Here is a 16,046-nt window from a genome sequence, read left to right as displayed (position 1 = left end):
ATTGTCAAAATATTTGTCAAAAAATGTCCCACTCTGGATTTTATGACAATTTCTGTCTTTGAATTTTCCAAACAATTGTGATGATGCCAGACGGGCAGCTGATAAGAAGAAGAAAAAAACATCCCCTTCTTGTCTGACCCTCGTGTGTTCATTGGATCCATTTGGCATTCAGCAAATCCTCGCCCGCCTGCCCGCCATTTTTTTGCCGTCCAAAATGTCAGAAGGCATTTTTACGTGTCGGCGTAAAACGTCCCCCCCCCCGTAGGCTTCCATTTTCAGATTCTTGTTTGCTCTGTCGTCACTTCACCTCCCGTCTTCTCTATATTCACATAAGCGCAAGATTGCCGTTGAGCGGCGAGCCTTTGATGAAGGTTCATTTGCTTTCCAATTACACGATGAAACCTCGATACCTGGCACCCGTGAGCATTTCCGATTATTGGGCGTGGCTGTGATCCTTAATTTGGCAGCTGCACGGCGTGGCCTCTTTTGGCACCCGCTTGACAGTTTAACATTTATTTTGTGGACATTCTTACCACCCGTGCCAAAGGAGGAGGAGGCGATTCAATTGGTTATTTTTCTCTCTTTTTTTTTTTTTTTTTTGGGGCATGACCGTGCCTGCGTGTAAGGCGAGGTGAGTCTGGGACTGTGAAGTTTTAACACCCGGCGCCGACTTCTCCCCCATGTTGTGTCGAAAGCAATGCTCGCCGTCTGACTTCAGAAGTTGCATCAACCCTCGTGCGTCAGCGACGGCGTGTTCCGTAAACACTCGGCACTCACTCGCTTTTCATTTTTCTCCGGAATGCCTCAGTAGTCTGTCCCTTCCTTCTGCGTATTCCCCAACAATCTGTTTGTAGCAAAGCACTCCCAGTGCGGAGCCAAAACTCCGCTATTCACAATTTTTTTATTTCAATAATTTTTCGGAATGGTTTGGAAACATCATGGTAGCTAGCAATCTGAAAAAGCGAGTGCATCCCTGCCGTAGAGTGTCTTCAATCTGTAGCAAAGCAAACCGAGCCTGGGCGTTTCGAGGGAGCTCAGGAGGGGTCAGCCGGGGGTCTTCTTTGCAAGCCGCCCGGTCACCTGCAGGTCAGCGGCGGGGCCTTGGGAGACAGGCGCTCGGCGTGCACGCCCTACGCTCAAACACGGCGCCGGGGAGGCGTGAGGGTGCGAGGACTGGCGCCGGGCCCAGGTTTGCCTACCTCGAGGTTTTTGTGTGCATGTGATCGACAACACGTTGCTTCAGTTGACTTTGTCTGACGGGATATCTAGCAAAACCTGCTTTGAAGGTGAGGCGGTATAAACGAAGAAACAATCTGCTGCCTCACTCACTCTCCCTCTTTTTTTTTTTTTTTGCCTCGGACACCATGTGCTGAGTGTTAGAACGTTGCGCGTTGCGCGACATGCTTCAGCAAGAGCCGAGCTTGGAATAGACTTCTTTGAATTTTTTTGGCATCTGTAGCCCGCAAGCGTCCTACTCACACCCTCAACTCTCCCTAGTTCAAAGGCCCTCATGGCTGCTGGCGAAACAAGAAAACAAGCGGAATGGGTTTGCGCTATACGCAAAAAGAAAATCACAACTCTGGGGAAAAAATGAAGAAACCCCTGCAAAAGTAACAGTTTTTGCTAATTATAGGTGAAAATTAAATATGACACTGCTTTTAATTCATAATTAAACATGCATTAAAAACGTGACATCCCAAATCTAATTATTTAATTAGAATTAAGACTCTTTAGAAACTCTCGAGTCATACAAGGAAAGTTCGAACGAGCGACACCCTCCAAAGTTGCGGCCGGTGCGCTACAGGTGAAGTTGAAATTCCCTCGCCAGGATTTCATTGAGCATTTGCCCCGTGTAACAGGACACTCATGTGACAGGCGGCACTCACTTTTCAAGCATATGACAACAGGCGGGGCAGGACAAAAGCTGCCCCCTCGTGGTACTTGTGGCGAGCGCCTAGCATTTTCGAAGGTAGACGACCATTATTCTTTGGAATGTCACAACTTCAGAAATGCAACCTACGCTTCTCCCCTATTTTTGTCAAAGGTTTGAGACCAGCAGCATCTTCTAACCCTTGTGGAGATAATGCTAAGCCTGGAAAATAACAACAAGTTTGCCAACCAACAACATTGGCCTATTTTGCAGCGCAGAAGTCTCCCAAGGTCGGCCGGTGGGCGCGCACAATGCTCCAGTGTTCAGGCAGCGGGGGCGCCGGCAGGGCTTGTTCCACAGAGCAACGCTTAGCTTCTAAGGCACAGGTGTCAAACTCAAGGCTCGGGGGCCAGATACGGCCCGCCACATCATTTTACGTGGCCCGCCAAGACAAATTGTGCATCAAATTCATGTGTCATGACTAGAATTGCAAATTGTCTTCACTTTTAATAATATCATTTTTGGAAATATTTGACCAGTTTTTACTGGTCTGATTTGAAAACGAGTTATTTGTCAGTTTTGTAGCTTTTACTGTATATTATAGGAGGTGCTCATACATTTATTTTGCGGCCCGTGAAAAAAATGACTTTTTGCCTTCCTCCACTCACATTTGCACAATCTACCGAAACTGACAAAATATAGAAGTTGTTGAAGTCAAAAATGTTGTATGGGCTCCCACGCTAATACTGTCCTTGTGAACTATGAATTGAGATTGAAATGTAGCCGCTTCTTTCCGTCTCAGCGGGCGGGCGGCCACTTTGCCACTCGCTGTCGGTTGAAAATGACATCACAGTTGCGAGGTCATTTGCGGTCCACAGCAAGTGGCAAAACTGCTTTGTTTATGTTCATATTTATTTTTGTGCCTCGTCCTGGATTTCCAGAAAGGCTGCTTCAAAAATGCATATGTGTGTATAGTGCGACTGCAGCTGATGAAAAAGGTCAGGGGTCACCTCAGGGATGAAGGCTATCTGGGGTCATCAGCAATGGCCCGGGCGGGGCCCCAAGCGGACAGCGCTGACTGATTGGATTGTGAGGCGCATTTTCTCTTGGCATTGTTGCCAGGGAGGCCAATCGATTCGGGTTCTGCTTCTTGCCCAGTGACAAATTCGTCACGGAAATTGGAGCGCGTCGGACTTGTTGGATTTACCGGATTTGGAAATGCCGGGCGTCGTTCTCAGCGCCGACAATCTCTGTGGAGTGTTTTTTGTCAAATCGTTTTTAGAAAACAGGTGCCGATCCGATTGAAACTTGTTCCTCCGCCTCAAGAGTGCGATAGCCGAAGGGGATAGCTCCAATTCTGAGAATCTTTTCTTTCCCCTCCTTTCCAGATGCATCCTTGGGGATTGTGTAACAACAACGACGAGGAGGACCTGTACGAGTATGGCTGGGTGGGCGTGGTGAAGCTGGAGCAACCAGAGCTGGACCCCAGTTGTCTCACCGTGCTGGGAAAGGTAAACAAGAGCAGCCGCCGACGCCTGTTGCCGTCCCCAAATACGCCAACTGTCAACGTGCAGTGTTCCTCAAGACGGGCTTTGTTGTTTAAGACTTGGCCTGAGCGCCCCAAACATCGTGGCTTTGAAATCAACAGAGCTGGAATCTATTCTGCTCAATTTAAAAAATCCAATTACTCGATTACTAAATTTGTGTGAATGCGCAAAAACGAGCTGTTTACTCAGAGCGGTGTCTAAAAATAAAAAGTGTCTGGGAACACAAGGACCCCCAGCTGTGCTTGGCATAGCACGTTGGCCTCTATTTAAAGCACGACCACGGCCATTTTATCGAGGTGGTCGATGCGAATGGTTTTGATGGTCCCAAAGCAGTTTCAGTATTGCCAAATATTTTTCTAAATCGAGCGCATCAATGACATGAAACTAGTTTGTTTGAATCGCTATAATTCAAGCTTTGAAAAAGTCAAAGATGAGCAGGAAGAAGAATTTGGAGGAAACGACGAGGGGCTCGGCGAGGGTCGGCCGCTCGGCTGTGTGAGTGCTGGCGTGTGACATATCTTGACACACTTCTTTCCTGCCTGCTTTCCTGTCCGCTTTGTGTGAGCCGCGCCGGGTTCGGGACCCTTGATCCCGTTTGCTGTAGTAGCGGCGGCATCGGCGGCGCCCGGCTTTTCCTAATGTTGGAAAACCTTCCTAACCTTCAATTGGATAACAAAAAGCTGAAACGTCCAATGGCTGGTTTGGTGCCGTGTCTGCATCAGTATAAGGCAAAGTGCGGCAGTTGTCTGTCTGTCTGTCTGTCCAGCGTAAGTCATCATCTGCAGCAGTTATGTGCTTGTCGTGTGTGGCCTGCGTCAAGCACCATCAGGTTAAAACAACGCGTGCCAAGATAATATTTCAGAGCGCGACCGGGGCCCACTACAAAGCGCTTAATAATAACCCCAGAGAGCGGCAAAGAGAACAGTGGAAGAAGGGGGGGGGGGGTTTTCATGCCATTTCCTCCCCGAAATAAAGCGAGCAAGCTGCTTTCAAGTTTGCCAGAGGCGGCACGCAAGCGTATCATGTGTATCCTATGTCCTAAAATCCGCAGCGGCCTGTGGAAGGAACAATGTGTGTGGCCAAAGCGAGGGGGTCTCCTTCCGCCATTTCAGCCCATTGCTTTGCGGCCTCCCATATATTTGAACCCTCGGCGTCTCGTGAAAAAAAAAACTCCAACTTGAAAAGCGTTGGGTAGTTGCGGCCCTTTCAAAAAGTTGTGCATCAAGAGGGCGTCAAAGCACTACTTTACTACTAGGCAGGGCTCATGAAGAAGCATGGCAACAAATGATAAAATGGCAGCAATGCCCTGGTTGTCATGTAGGGCAGAGTGAATATGATTGTGTTTTCCGTCCCCCCCAGCGTTAACATAAGTCAAAAGGTAAAGTAACACGGTGACCTCGTACTCGTGTCCTCATCTTGCTTTGTGGACGTGTGTGGAATGCGTCTGGTGATGGGTAGGCACCCCGGCCCAGGAGGAACTGGCACGGATCGTTGGAAGCCTTTGAGAGCAGGTTTGGTGGTTCACACTAATGTCATCGCGGTCCCAACGCAAACAAACTTTGTACGCCCCCTAAACACTCCACTCGTGAATCCACCCCTCCCCCACAGCAATTGATAAAAAGCACCGGCAGGAGGTCCGGGGCTGGAGAACGGCTTACGGAGCTCTGGGCTCCCCAAGCGTCCCACGGCTCTTCCTGGCAGGGTGCTGGCGGAAGAGCTTGGCTTTTTCCCCGAGGGTCCCGCCTCGCCCGTTTCCATGGGCACTGGGAAGCTTCTCGTGGCATGCGGCACCGAGTGAGCCCGGGACGGACTCGGCCGGCTTTCGATGCGAGGAGGCTACAAGAGCGCCACGGCACACTTGTTCTCCAGCTTTAGTCACGTGATGTTTACAATGAGTTTCAGATCACAACTGGATTTCGGGCTTTACTGTGCTCCAACATATCGTTTCACGAGAGTTCAATCTCAGCTGCGCCTGAGAACGTCTGATCAAAAGCGAGGGCCGGACACCCAGCCGGTTGGGCCACCGCCTCGTGCCTCCCCTTCCCTCCCCTTCATCTTGGCTGAAGCTTTTGTCGAGGAATGTCTGCGTGAGAATCCGCGCGCCCCGCTGCGGAATCTCCGAGAGGGGCCCCCGCGCTGCTAATCTGAGGCCCGTTCCTATCTGGAGATGCTTCCAGAGCTAGAAGATTAGCGGGGGCGAGAATGGCATCCTATGCTCTCGGGCTGCTTTTATGCTCGGCCAGCGAGCCCACGATTGTCCGACATCATGTGATGAGGAGGAGGAGGAAGGCCCGTTTGCTTCAGTGAGCACAAGCCTCAGCAATTGACTCACTGGCCCTAACATAAAATAAAAATAAAAAAATCCACTCGTTTGACTGGACGTCTCGTCTCGCTCCTGTTGAGATTATATTGTTTATATTTATCCACCTGGCCACACATGCGATGCCATTTCACTGCCTGTTTCCTCCAAAGGTGTTTCTTCAATATTGACATTCGCTAAGGGGGGTGTTTGTTTATTTTTTTGGGGTCACGGTATGATGGCATCTGTCCACCAGAGGGCGATCGTGTTCGCATATGCAAAGCATGCAGCAATATTTTACAGCCATTACTATTTCCTGCCTCGCCACCAAAATCAATAGTCGCCTTGGATGTTGGAAAATGGTATTTTTATATTTCTCCTTTGTGATTATCTTTTAAAAGGCAGAATTTTCTACTCTTGCCAATGCACGTCATTGGTTTAATTGTTGACCGAGCGCCAGGGTACACTCTGCCAGATAAGACAACAATGGAGGGTTGTGTTGCGCCATCTCGATTTTTGCCCGCTGCTCAAGGCCGCTTTACAGTCGTGCCGAGGTTATCTTTATTGGGACCACAGAACAAATACACAACAGAACACTCACACCAAAAAAAAAAAAAAAAATGAAAGAAGTGCTTTCTTCAGTGTTTGCTGATAAGATCTTTTGATCACTTTGTTCTTACTGTGAGAACTTCATTCACGCTTTGAACCCCTGAAGAGGTCCAAGGGATATTTCGTGACATTTTTTTTTTACATGAATACGATTCAAAGCATCCAGCCGCATTCTACGTTTACGAAATCCTCAAACTTGCTTTGCTACCGAAATGATCAGCGTCTGTGGCTATTGATGTTGAATAATTGTTTATATGTCTGACGGAAGTACCTGTTAAAGCAGGGATTGTCAACTGGTAGTCCGCAGCCCTCTAGTGGTCCGTGGCAGTATTGCAGGTGGTCCGTGGAATTGGAAATGGAAAATAATTCTAACATTTTCAAAAACAAAATTAATTTATTTTCCAGTTAATCATCGACCCATCTAAATTGTGACAAATGTAGCTGAGATTCTCAAAATAGACATACAAATGCAAAGCCTGTGTAGATGCAAAAGGAGATAATAGTCCAAGCGATCCCTGAGTATCTTCTTCTGGTCCCTTGGACAAAACCAGTTGAAAACCCCTGTTTTAAAAGATTCAATTCCCCCATATTTTAGTCTAGTTGTGCTCAAGGGGCGAATTTCCCCCAAGCTTGTGACACTGATGAGGTGCCGAACATTGCGAGAGGTGTAATTTTCCACGGCAGGAATACTGCTGGTGGTGGTCTAGGCTACGGAGTGAGCTACATGGGTTTGGGAACTTGGTCATGCGTGTGTGGTCTTAATTGGGACCCGCTGCTTGTTTTGCCCCGTGACCTTGTAAAATACAACTGTTAAGGCCTCGTATGTTCCACCCCCACCACCACCACCAAATGTTAGCGTCCTCGTTTATTTGTGTCAGGGCCATAAAGTCACTCAGTAACAGGATTTTTTTTTTGTTTTTTTTAAGATCCTGCTGGCACAAGCTATCGTTATCAGATGCCGCATTACATCACACAAAAACTAGTGATTGCTTTGAGTCTGCAATTTTCAATGAGAGATCCAGTGGCTCTCGTCCAAACATCCTCTGTGCTTAAAAAGTGGTATTCCTGTCTCGGCTCACGGAAAGTTTGTTTGTTTTCCTGCAAATCACAAAGGGCTGCAGTCCTAAAGCGGTAAGAAAACAGCACGAGAGGCACGCCGAGGAAATTTAATTAGCAGCTCGTCCTGCTCCTGTGGCTGGGAAGCCCGAGTCTGAGCACTCCCTCTAAAATCAAGATAAATACTCCAGTCGTGCTGTAGACTCTCTGCAGAAGGTGTAATTCTGATATATACCAACATGTTTTTATATATGATACTTTTCCCACACGTCACACTTTCAAAGTCATCAAAACACACTTTTGAAATGATTCCGACTAATGAAATTCTGTTAGCTTAATGCTAACATATGAAGGCAAACGTCATTGACTGGCTAATGGACATTAGCATGGATCTCTCCCGCGAGACTTTGAGTGTTTCTTAGCGTGGCACAGCACGACATGCTACTCCACTGACGCTGTGCAACTCCAAATTCAGAAATATTTGAGACGTAGCGCGGGGGCCAAAGACGTTAGGGTGGAGGATATGATTCTTTGCAATACACTAACTTTTGTTAAATCAATGTCGCCACATTTTCCTAAAATAGGCCAATACAATGTATTCATGTCTTTAAATAAATTTAGCAGATTTCTTTTGTAAGCTAAATAACATGGCAACTAGTTAAACCACAATACATGGCGATACGTGCTGTTGCTGAGTACAACATACATAGAAGCCTCTCAGTACACACACACACACACACACACACACACAATGTTCGGTAGCACAGGATAATTGTGATTACGCAATGGCTGGTGACTGGCTGCTCCACATTGTTTCTTGGGAGAGATGGATGGAGGGAGGGATGGATGGATGGACAGATGGACGGATGGTGGGCAGAAGAGAGAGAGTGCTTGCTGGTCGGGAAGAAAAGAAAATGACATGGAAACAAGTGATGTGTCTTTGTAACGTCAGACAGAAAGCACTGAATGGAACATGTGATGACGTGATTTTTGTTGTTGTTGTTGTTGTTGGGGTGAGCCGCTGCCCACTCAATGCCCGTGTCCTCCGACACTGCCAGTCGGGCAGCTTGTGTTGGCACCTGACTCCATTGGACGACGACGGTGTGCACTTCATCCGAGTTATATGACATCCACTTAGCGCTGGAAGTACCTCAAGTGACTTCTTTCCCGAGTGTATTTATGTTGGCGTGACTAAACTCTTCACATTTGCTCCGCCTTCCAAGTGTGAACGTGATCTAAACTTCAAGTCTGGCAAAAGTAGCGCCAACCGTCCGACTTGTATTCATCTTTTCGATGGTTAGATAGTAATAATGCGCAGAGCTCCTCCTCGGCCAATCAGCACCTTTGTTTTTGAGCATGTGACTCTTAACACAATTTTGAAATTGTTCATTATAGTTTTGAGGCAGAACCTCACGACATTTTTTACCTGAAGTTTTCCTCAAAGCCAAACAAAAAGCAGAACACGCTGGTGGAGTTGAAGCGCAGAACCGACCGCTACGTTTGCTTTTATTTTTGGGCAACTGTGGCCGAACAACGGCGAGAGGGGCGAACCACATATGAGACGAGCTATGGGAGAAAAGTATGCCTTTATCTTTTAATAAAGCCAGCAGGCAACATGGAATTACGGCGTAATAGCAGTGCGCAGTCCTCTGAAGACTTAATTGCTTTAATTATAGCGGCAGTGGCGGAAGAGGAACAAGACCAAAGGAGCGGCAAAAGTATAAGGCCATGATAGCGGAAGCAGGCGCAATCCAGGTGTGCAAACGTGCCGTGCATACGTTTGCACGCTTGGGTTACGCAGAGAAAAAGAATCCCAAGCTGCCAGGCCGATGTGGCGGGGCTAAAGATAGCTCCCATTTTGCTCGCCGTCTAGACTCAGTAGCCGGCTGCTCTTTTTGCGGCTGCGGTTTTTGTCCTCTCGCCCGCCCGGGGTAGATTGCGCGCGCTGACGAGCCAGCAGCAAATTGGCATAGCCGGCACCCAACCGCACACGCACACACACACACACGTGCACAGCCGCGACTCCATACCTGACCTCGGTCCATACCTGTCATCAAGCCTTGAGGATGTCAAATGATTTTTCATACCATATTGCTAAATATTACAGTTTCATGCTCGTTGTTTTTTGAATTTCCAGTTGCTTTTATTTCCACCAAATTGTCAGCTGTTTTTTTATGGTGTTTTTTTTATTTTGTTCTTGCAAAATAAACGTTATTTTTCCGATAATTGTTTTTTGTTTTAAAGATACATTTTGATATCGTTTGTTTTCATTCTATTATAATGAAAACGATGTATTCAGAAGACTTTCTATGTTAACATCTGCTTAGTGAACTTTAAAAATCTTTTATATTTTCGCCTCTTTTTTGGGCTTTGTGTCGGCATTGCCAAATCCTCATTGTAAATAAATTAAAAAAAATTTAAAAGAATATTTTCCTAAAAGAAAATATATTGTCACTTCTTTTTTGGCCCCATGTTTTTTTTTTTTTTGTAAGGCCTGCCAGTTTGCCTGCGGGGACATTTTTGTTGTCGTCAGGCAAGTCGCTGCACTGCAGATTCTTGAGGAGGGAGTTCGTCGACTTGTTCGTTTTTTGTTTTTTTTTAAACTTCTCAGCCACAGCTATTAATTATTAACTGGGAGAGACGACATCAAAGCTGCAGACTAATGCCAAATTAAGTGAGTTTATGCGTGCGTGCGTGTGTGTGTGTATGTGTGTGTGTGTGTGTGGCTATGGAGGAAAACTGAGTGTGAAAAGAAGCTTTTGGACTTTCCCAATGCAAGAAGACAAGCAAAAAGAGAGAAAAACAAACAAAACAAAAAACTATGAAAAGTGCAGGAAACAAATGGACAAGTGAAATAGCTGTTCCTAATAATTTGACCGTTTCATGTTGCTACCTAACATTGACAAATGACAAAAAAAAATATTCATTAAATAGCAAAGAAAATGACTTAGAAAAATGACCGTTCCTGGTAATATTATGTCTCGTAAAAAAAAAAAAAAAAGTACCGAAATAGTGGTTAAAAAAAAAAGAAAAAAAAATCTGTGAATTTCTAAAATCTGCAGTTGCTGAACTGCAACTATGTAGGGGAAAACATTTTTCCACAGAGGCAGTTCTTATCTTTTTTTTAGAGTGTCCACATGTACCTTATATAGTATGTGCGTGTGTTTACATTTTGCTAGGGTTCCGTCACCACGTGTGTGCTGCATCTGATGGAGAGCTCCCCCTAGTGTACATTTTCTAATAGTCAACCCAAATCAAAACTGTTGCGTGTTTTTCGTGTGTGTGTTTTCAGGCCAAGCGAGCAGTACAGCGAGGCGCTACCGCCGTCATCTTCGATGTGTCAGAAAACCCGGATGCCATCGACCAGGTTGGTACACAGAAGTGTATCGCCCTGTCCAAATTTGCCGGCTGTGTCCTCCAAGGCCAGTTCGAAGGCTGCGTCCTTCGCATCCCTGGAAGCTCCGCCTCTGTGGACCGCATGAGCCGTGGTGAATTTGGACAGGAGGACTATCGCTGTACAAATTAATAGGCAGCGTCCTTCAACGCACAATATGGTGACGACGTGGTGTCATTTCATTGCACTGCCGAATTGCTCCAAGTTTATGTGACCTATTGACCCCAAACTATGAAGAATCATAGTCCCACATGGGCTGATTGAGATACACCTCTATCGTTTGAATGCTTAATTTTTTTAAATGAATTTATTTCTGTAAATATTAGCATTTTAGCTCAAAAACTTCCAAGTCATGTGACCTATTGACCCCAAACTGTCTCGGATGATAATCCCAAAGTGGGCTGGATGAGATACACTTTTTATAATCTCATTTGAATGCCTAAATTTTTTAGATTAATTTATAACTTTAAATATTAGCGTTTCTATTATATTGAATTACGAGATTTAATTATATGAAAACACTGGCTCGAGCGCAGCCTTTCAGATTCCACCGGCACGTTTGTCTCGAGCGGGTGTCCGATCCGGATTGGGTAGCTCACGTGCAGCGGTGGCTCTTGTCTCCTCAGCTCAACCAGGTGGCGGACGACCCCCTCAAACGTCCCGTGGTCTACGTGAAGGGCAACGACGCCGTCAAGCTGATGAACATCGTCAACAAGCAGAAAGTGGCGCGCGCCAGGATACAACACCGACCGCCCAGGGTACGGCTCATTTCAAATCAATGATCGTGTCGAGACGTTTACGGAAGAAGAAGAAAAAAAAAACAACACGCTCCTCCCATGTGCACTGAATTTTGGGCAATATTTCCACATTGATGCTAATTTTTGCACTTTCTTGCTATGGCGGGTGGCGTTGCGCAGCAGCCCACCGAGTACTTTGACATGGGCATCTTCCTGGCCTTCTTCGTGGTGGTGTCGCTCGTCTGCCTCATCCTGCTTGTCAAGATCAAGCTCAAGCAGAGGAGGAGTCAGGTAGGCGAGTGCGTCGCTTCTGTGTTTTTGTCTTTCGCCACACACCACAGCTTAGACGACCTCGCAGGTCGTAACATGTCTGCTTTGCGATTCCGACCTTGTTTTTTTTTTTGCTCTGTCTGTTTTTGTGCGCAGAGCTCCATGAACAGGATGGCCAGCCAGGCACTAGACAAAATGGAGACACGCAAGTTTAAGGCCAAAGGCGGTAAAGTGGCACGTGAGAGCAGCTGCGGGGCGTCCGACTCGCTTAGCAGCAGCTCCACGTCCGACTGCGCCATCTGCCTGGAGAAGTACATCGACGGAGAGGTACGCAGGGGGGGGGGCAAAAACCGTGACAGTAATGGCAATCAGTATCAAACGACAACATAAAGCGCGCCGTCGCTAATGGCTCCCTCTAGTGGGATGCGAATAAAATGTTCAAGCTGTGCCTAATGATGCAGCGGCTTCAAGTTTTGTTTGCATTTTTTCAATCAAGATGTCTATTGCGATTCAGTTGTGTTTAACTTTAAACGGCTATGTTTGTGTTCCTATTTTTATTTTTTTTACAACTGCTTCTTCTCAAACATTCATTGAGGTAATACATACATGTGGGTGAACCAAATTGAATTGATAAGACGCATACAAGACCCGGACTGCTTCTTTTTTTGGGAAAGTAAAAGCAGCTCTCCTCACGTAAGCGATTTTCTTTGATTCTTTAACCGTATTATTTTTACCCCTCCCACCCCTGCAGGAGTTGCGGGTCATCCCTTGTGCTCATCGCTTCCACAAGAAATGTGTGGACCCCTGGTTGCTCCAGCATCACACCTGTCCCCACTGCAGACACAACATCATCGGTAAGTTCTGCAGTGCTTCACCCGCTGGCTGTTTGTAGGAATGAAAGTCTTGGAGAAAACAGTATGCATTTTCATCACAGTTTAAAATGCTTCCCAGGTCATAAATGAAAAAAAAAAAAAATGAAGCAGCCCGTAGCGATTGGATTGCATTGCTTGACCCGTCGCATTTGTTTAAAGTGTGTTTGTTTGGCTCCACAGAGCAAAAGAAGGGAAATGCAGGCCCCGCTTGCATGGAGTCCGGCAACCCGCTTCACGGGCGGCAGCAGAGGGTGGTGCTGCCGGTCCACTACCCCGGCAGAGTGCACCGAGCCGGCCAGGTGACGGCTTACCCCACCCGAACCAGCGTGGACCTTCACGGCAACGCCATAACCGTGCTCACGGTGGACCAGCACCCCGACCCTCCGGGCCTGTACCCGCCCCGAGCCGCCTCGTCCTTTCTGCGGAGCTACCACCCCGCCGCCTTGCACTTGGACCACTCCCTCAACCCTCATCGCTGCGGCCTGGAGCAGCATGGACCCCCCGCCTACCAAGCGCCCCCGCCGCCGCCTTCCCAGCAGCCTGCTTTGAAACGCCCCAAATTCCACGGCCGCAACTTCTCGCGGGCGGCCTGTTTCTCCCAGTACGAAACCATGTACCAGCACTACTACTTCCAGGGCTTGACTTTCCCCCAGCAGCCTCCCGAGGGGGGTCAAGGCCACAAGAGGGCCTTCCAGCAGGGGCTTTTGTACCCCGCCGTGGTCCACATGGCTCCGGCGTCCTCCAGGGTGGCAGACGCTTCCAGCCTGAGCTGCTACCACGGCCACCGCTCGGCGTGCAGCGGCTATCTGGCCGACTGCCCCGGGAGCGACAGTAGCAGCGGCGGCTCGGGCCCGTGCCACTGTTCCTCTAGCGACTCCATGTTGGACTGCACCGAAGTCAGCAACCAGGGAGTGTACGGGAGCTGCTCCACCTTCCGGAGCTCGTTAAGCAGCGACTACGATCCCTACGTCTACCGGAGCAAGAGCCCCTGTAGGGCGGAGGCGGGGACCGCGCCGTGCCCCTCCGCCCCTGAGGAATCGACGCCGTCATCCGTGGGACCCTCGGGACGCGATTGCCTCCAGCTTCCCTACAACTCCGGGGACCGGCTGGCCAACTGCAACTTGGAGCCCAACCGCAGCGGTCGCTCATCACTGGAACCCGAGGAGACCATCGTCCCTGAACCCCCCGCCGCGGACGTCGGGGCCCAGGTGAGCGACCTCGGGGCGGGAACTGCGCCGGGGTGCACTTGCTGCTTCGAGGCGCTTCCCCAAAAAGCAGACTCCAAGGCCCGAGACTCGGAGCAGACGTCCGGACTTTCGAGACCCTCCGGGAACTTCTCGCGCCCTTCTTCGGAAGGACTTCCTTGCTGTTTCTACAAGGAGATGAAGGTCCATAGGGGACACTATTCGGAGGACTACGCCGTCAACGTGCAGTACGCCGAGTCGGAGGCCCAACCGGCACAGGGCTGTTGCGAACTCAGCCAGCGAATACCCATTATCCCCGAGGACAGTGACTGTGAAAGCAGCCTTTTGCCCGACTCCGGCGCCACGTGGTCGGAAGCGCATAAGGACGACTTCTACACCCGAGGTGGCTCGTACCCTCAGAGCGAGGAGACCAGGGCTTTGTTTCCGCCGCAGCTCTCTGAAAACACTCCTGGCCGAAGTACTGAGGGCTGAATTGTGTTTGGTACTGTCCGGTCGGTTGAAACCTCCAGTCGCCTTGCTTTCTGGTGAATGCGGCTGCGTAAACAACCTGGGGATGTCTGCCCAAATGCTGGTTTCCGGTGAATGTCGTCGTGTAGGAACGTGGATCTTTCTACCGAAATGTTCGTGAACGTGTCCGAGCGGCCATCCAGGAGGGCTGGACATCTGCATCTTACACTGCCTTCCGAGCTTCGAGCCAGTTTGTACGGTCGTAGCGATACCAAAACAAGCAAGATGTGATTGTGTTGTTGCCACCGGAGCTGGCCACCACGTCAACCACGTGGAGGAAAAATACATGTCGTGTGCTATTTTTAACACTTGAAACTGGTTAAAGTGAGAAAATATTCAATCACAATGGAATTGACCATTTGTACCAATTTGGGGTTGCTAAGTGAAAGAGGTTTTGTGGTCTGAATCTTTAAAACGTTACCGCGTTTACATGAATTTTGGAGACTTAAAACCCAAACCCGCAGAAAGTCAGTCAGAATCCTTCCACGATGTTTCCGAAAGCCCTTTGAGCATTTGTTCGATATTCAGCACAAGGTCCTCGTATGCTCTTTGTCCTCACTAGCACGACAGAAACGGGACGCTAGCTTGTGCGCTTGTGTGCGACTGGCGGCCAGCAGACTTATTTTTTTGCCGGTTTTCTCATTTCGACGTTGTTTTGTCTTCAGCACAAAGAAAATGTTTCCAATCGTCATTTGAACACGTCCTACTCGTGCGCTAAAAGGCATTTTCTTTCTGGTGAGGACAAACGCGAGCTTGGCTCTGGAGTCCGTGCTCAAAGGGTTTTGGCCATGAGCGGCCTTGCGCCAAAAGGCCAAAGCAAAAAATCCAACGTCAAAAGGCTTCCTTGTTGTACTTTGACAAGTTGGAGCAAAAAGAAAACAATGCATTTGAAATACGATACACGTTCATGCCTTTCTGTTTGTCCTGCAGACTGCTTTCCATACTGTTTCTATGAAATACACGCACGCACGCACGCGCAGAGGACAGGCGTCCCCAAAAGTTGCCTTTTTGCATCGCAAACCTGCATGCTGGCGGAACACATTTGTTGCTGTTGTCTTTTGGGGGTACATGAGTCACTATTTAATGTGGTTTTTTTTCATGTTTGTAGCACTTAAGAAGATGAAATTGTGTACAAATGAATATTTTGTAAAAAAAAAAATGTAAGAAAGAGTATAATTATTTGTCCGTCAGTCAGTCCCATTTGCGAATGTTTTACGACATCAACCTTGTGTATATTTGTGTACAGCAAAAAAAGCATTTCATGAATGGAAATATGTTCTCTGAATATTTATTTACTAATATATTTATCTCAAAGCCATGTCTTATGTTCAGAGTTTATCGGAGAGACAACGGAAATCACTTACGGGCGTAAGACTTTGTAAATACGCGTGTGTTCACAATTGCACAACAGTTGAGACGGGATGATTCAATCTTCTGACCAAAACAACAACAAAAAAACATTTGAGAAACTTTTGTAGCGTAGCAGACTGTTTTGTAATTACCAGTGTACAAAGATGTGTGTCAAATATACACTTTTATTCAAGGAAGTCCTGCCTTGTCCTGTCTTGATGCTGAGAAAAAAAAAAGGCACATCACATTCATTCAATGCAAACACATTTTGAAGGCACACAAAATTGTTCGGGTTCGATTCTGGCTCCGCCCTTTCTGTGTGTGGAGTTT

At 47.8% G+C, this 16,046-nt stretch overlaps 2 protein-coding genes across 7 annotated transcripts in view; one reads left to right on the top strand and one right to left on the bottom strand.

The window, feature by feature from the left end:
- Window positions 1–15,913, top strand: part of znrf3 (zinc and ring finger 3) — a 32,864-nt gene extending 16,951 nt beyond the window's left edge. The window contains exons 2-8 of one of the 2 annotated variants that reach the window (XM_049763123.2): window positions 3,259–3,381; window positions 10,674–10,748; window positions 11,402–11,533; window positions 11,696–11,803; window positions 11,939–12,109; window positions 12,534–12,636; window positions 12,835–15,913. In XM_049763123.2, coding sequence (XP_049619080.1) covers window positions 3,259–3,381; window positions 10,674–10,748; window positions 11,402–11,533; window positions 11,696–11,803; window positions 11,939–12,109; window positions 12,534–12,636; window positions 12,835–14,330 — 2,208 coding nt within the window. In that variant the 3' untranslated portion in view covers window positions 14,331–15,913. Of the gene's footprint in view, window positions 1–3,258; window positions 3,382–10,673; window positions 10,749–11,401; window positions 11,534–11,692; window positions 11,804–11,938; window positions 12,110–12,533; window positions 12,637–12,834 lie in introns of both variants that reach the window. The other variant, XM_049763122.2, reaches the window with a different exon arrangement.
- The window catches only part of LOC125993954 (lymphocyte antigen 75-like), a 278,014-nt gene that overhangs the window by 56,088 nt on the left and 205,880 nt on the right, over window positions 1–16,046 (bottom strand). The gene's annotated exons all lie outside the window — the stretch shown is intronic.

This window comes from Syngnathus scovelli, chromosome 3, assembly GCF_024217435.2.
Source record: "Syngnathus scovelli strain Florida chromosome 3, RoL_Ssco_1.2, whole genome shotgun sequence".
Classification (NCBI taxonomy): Eukaryota; Metazoa; Chordata; class Actinopteri; order Syngnathiformes; family Syngnathidae; genus Syngnathus; species Syngnathus scovelli.
This window is presented reverse-complemented; position numbering and strand designations above follow the sequence as displayed.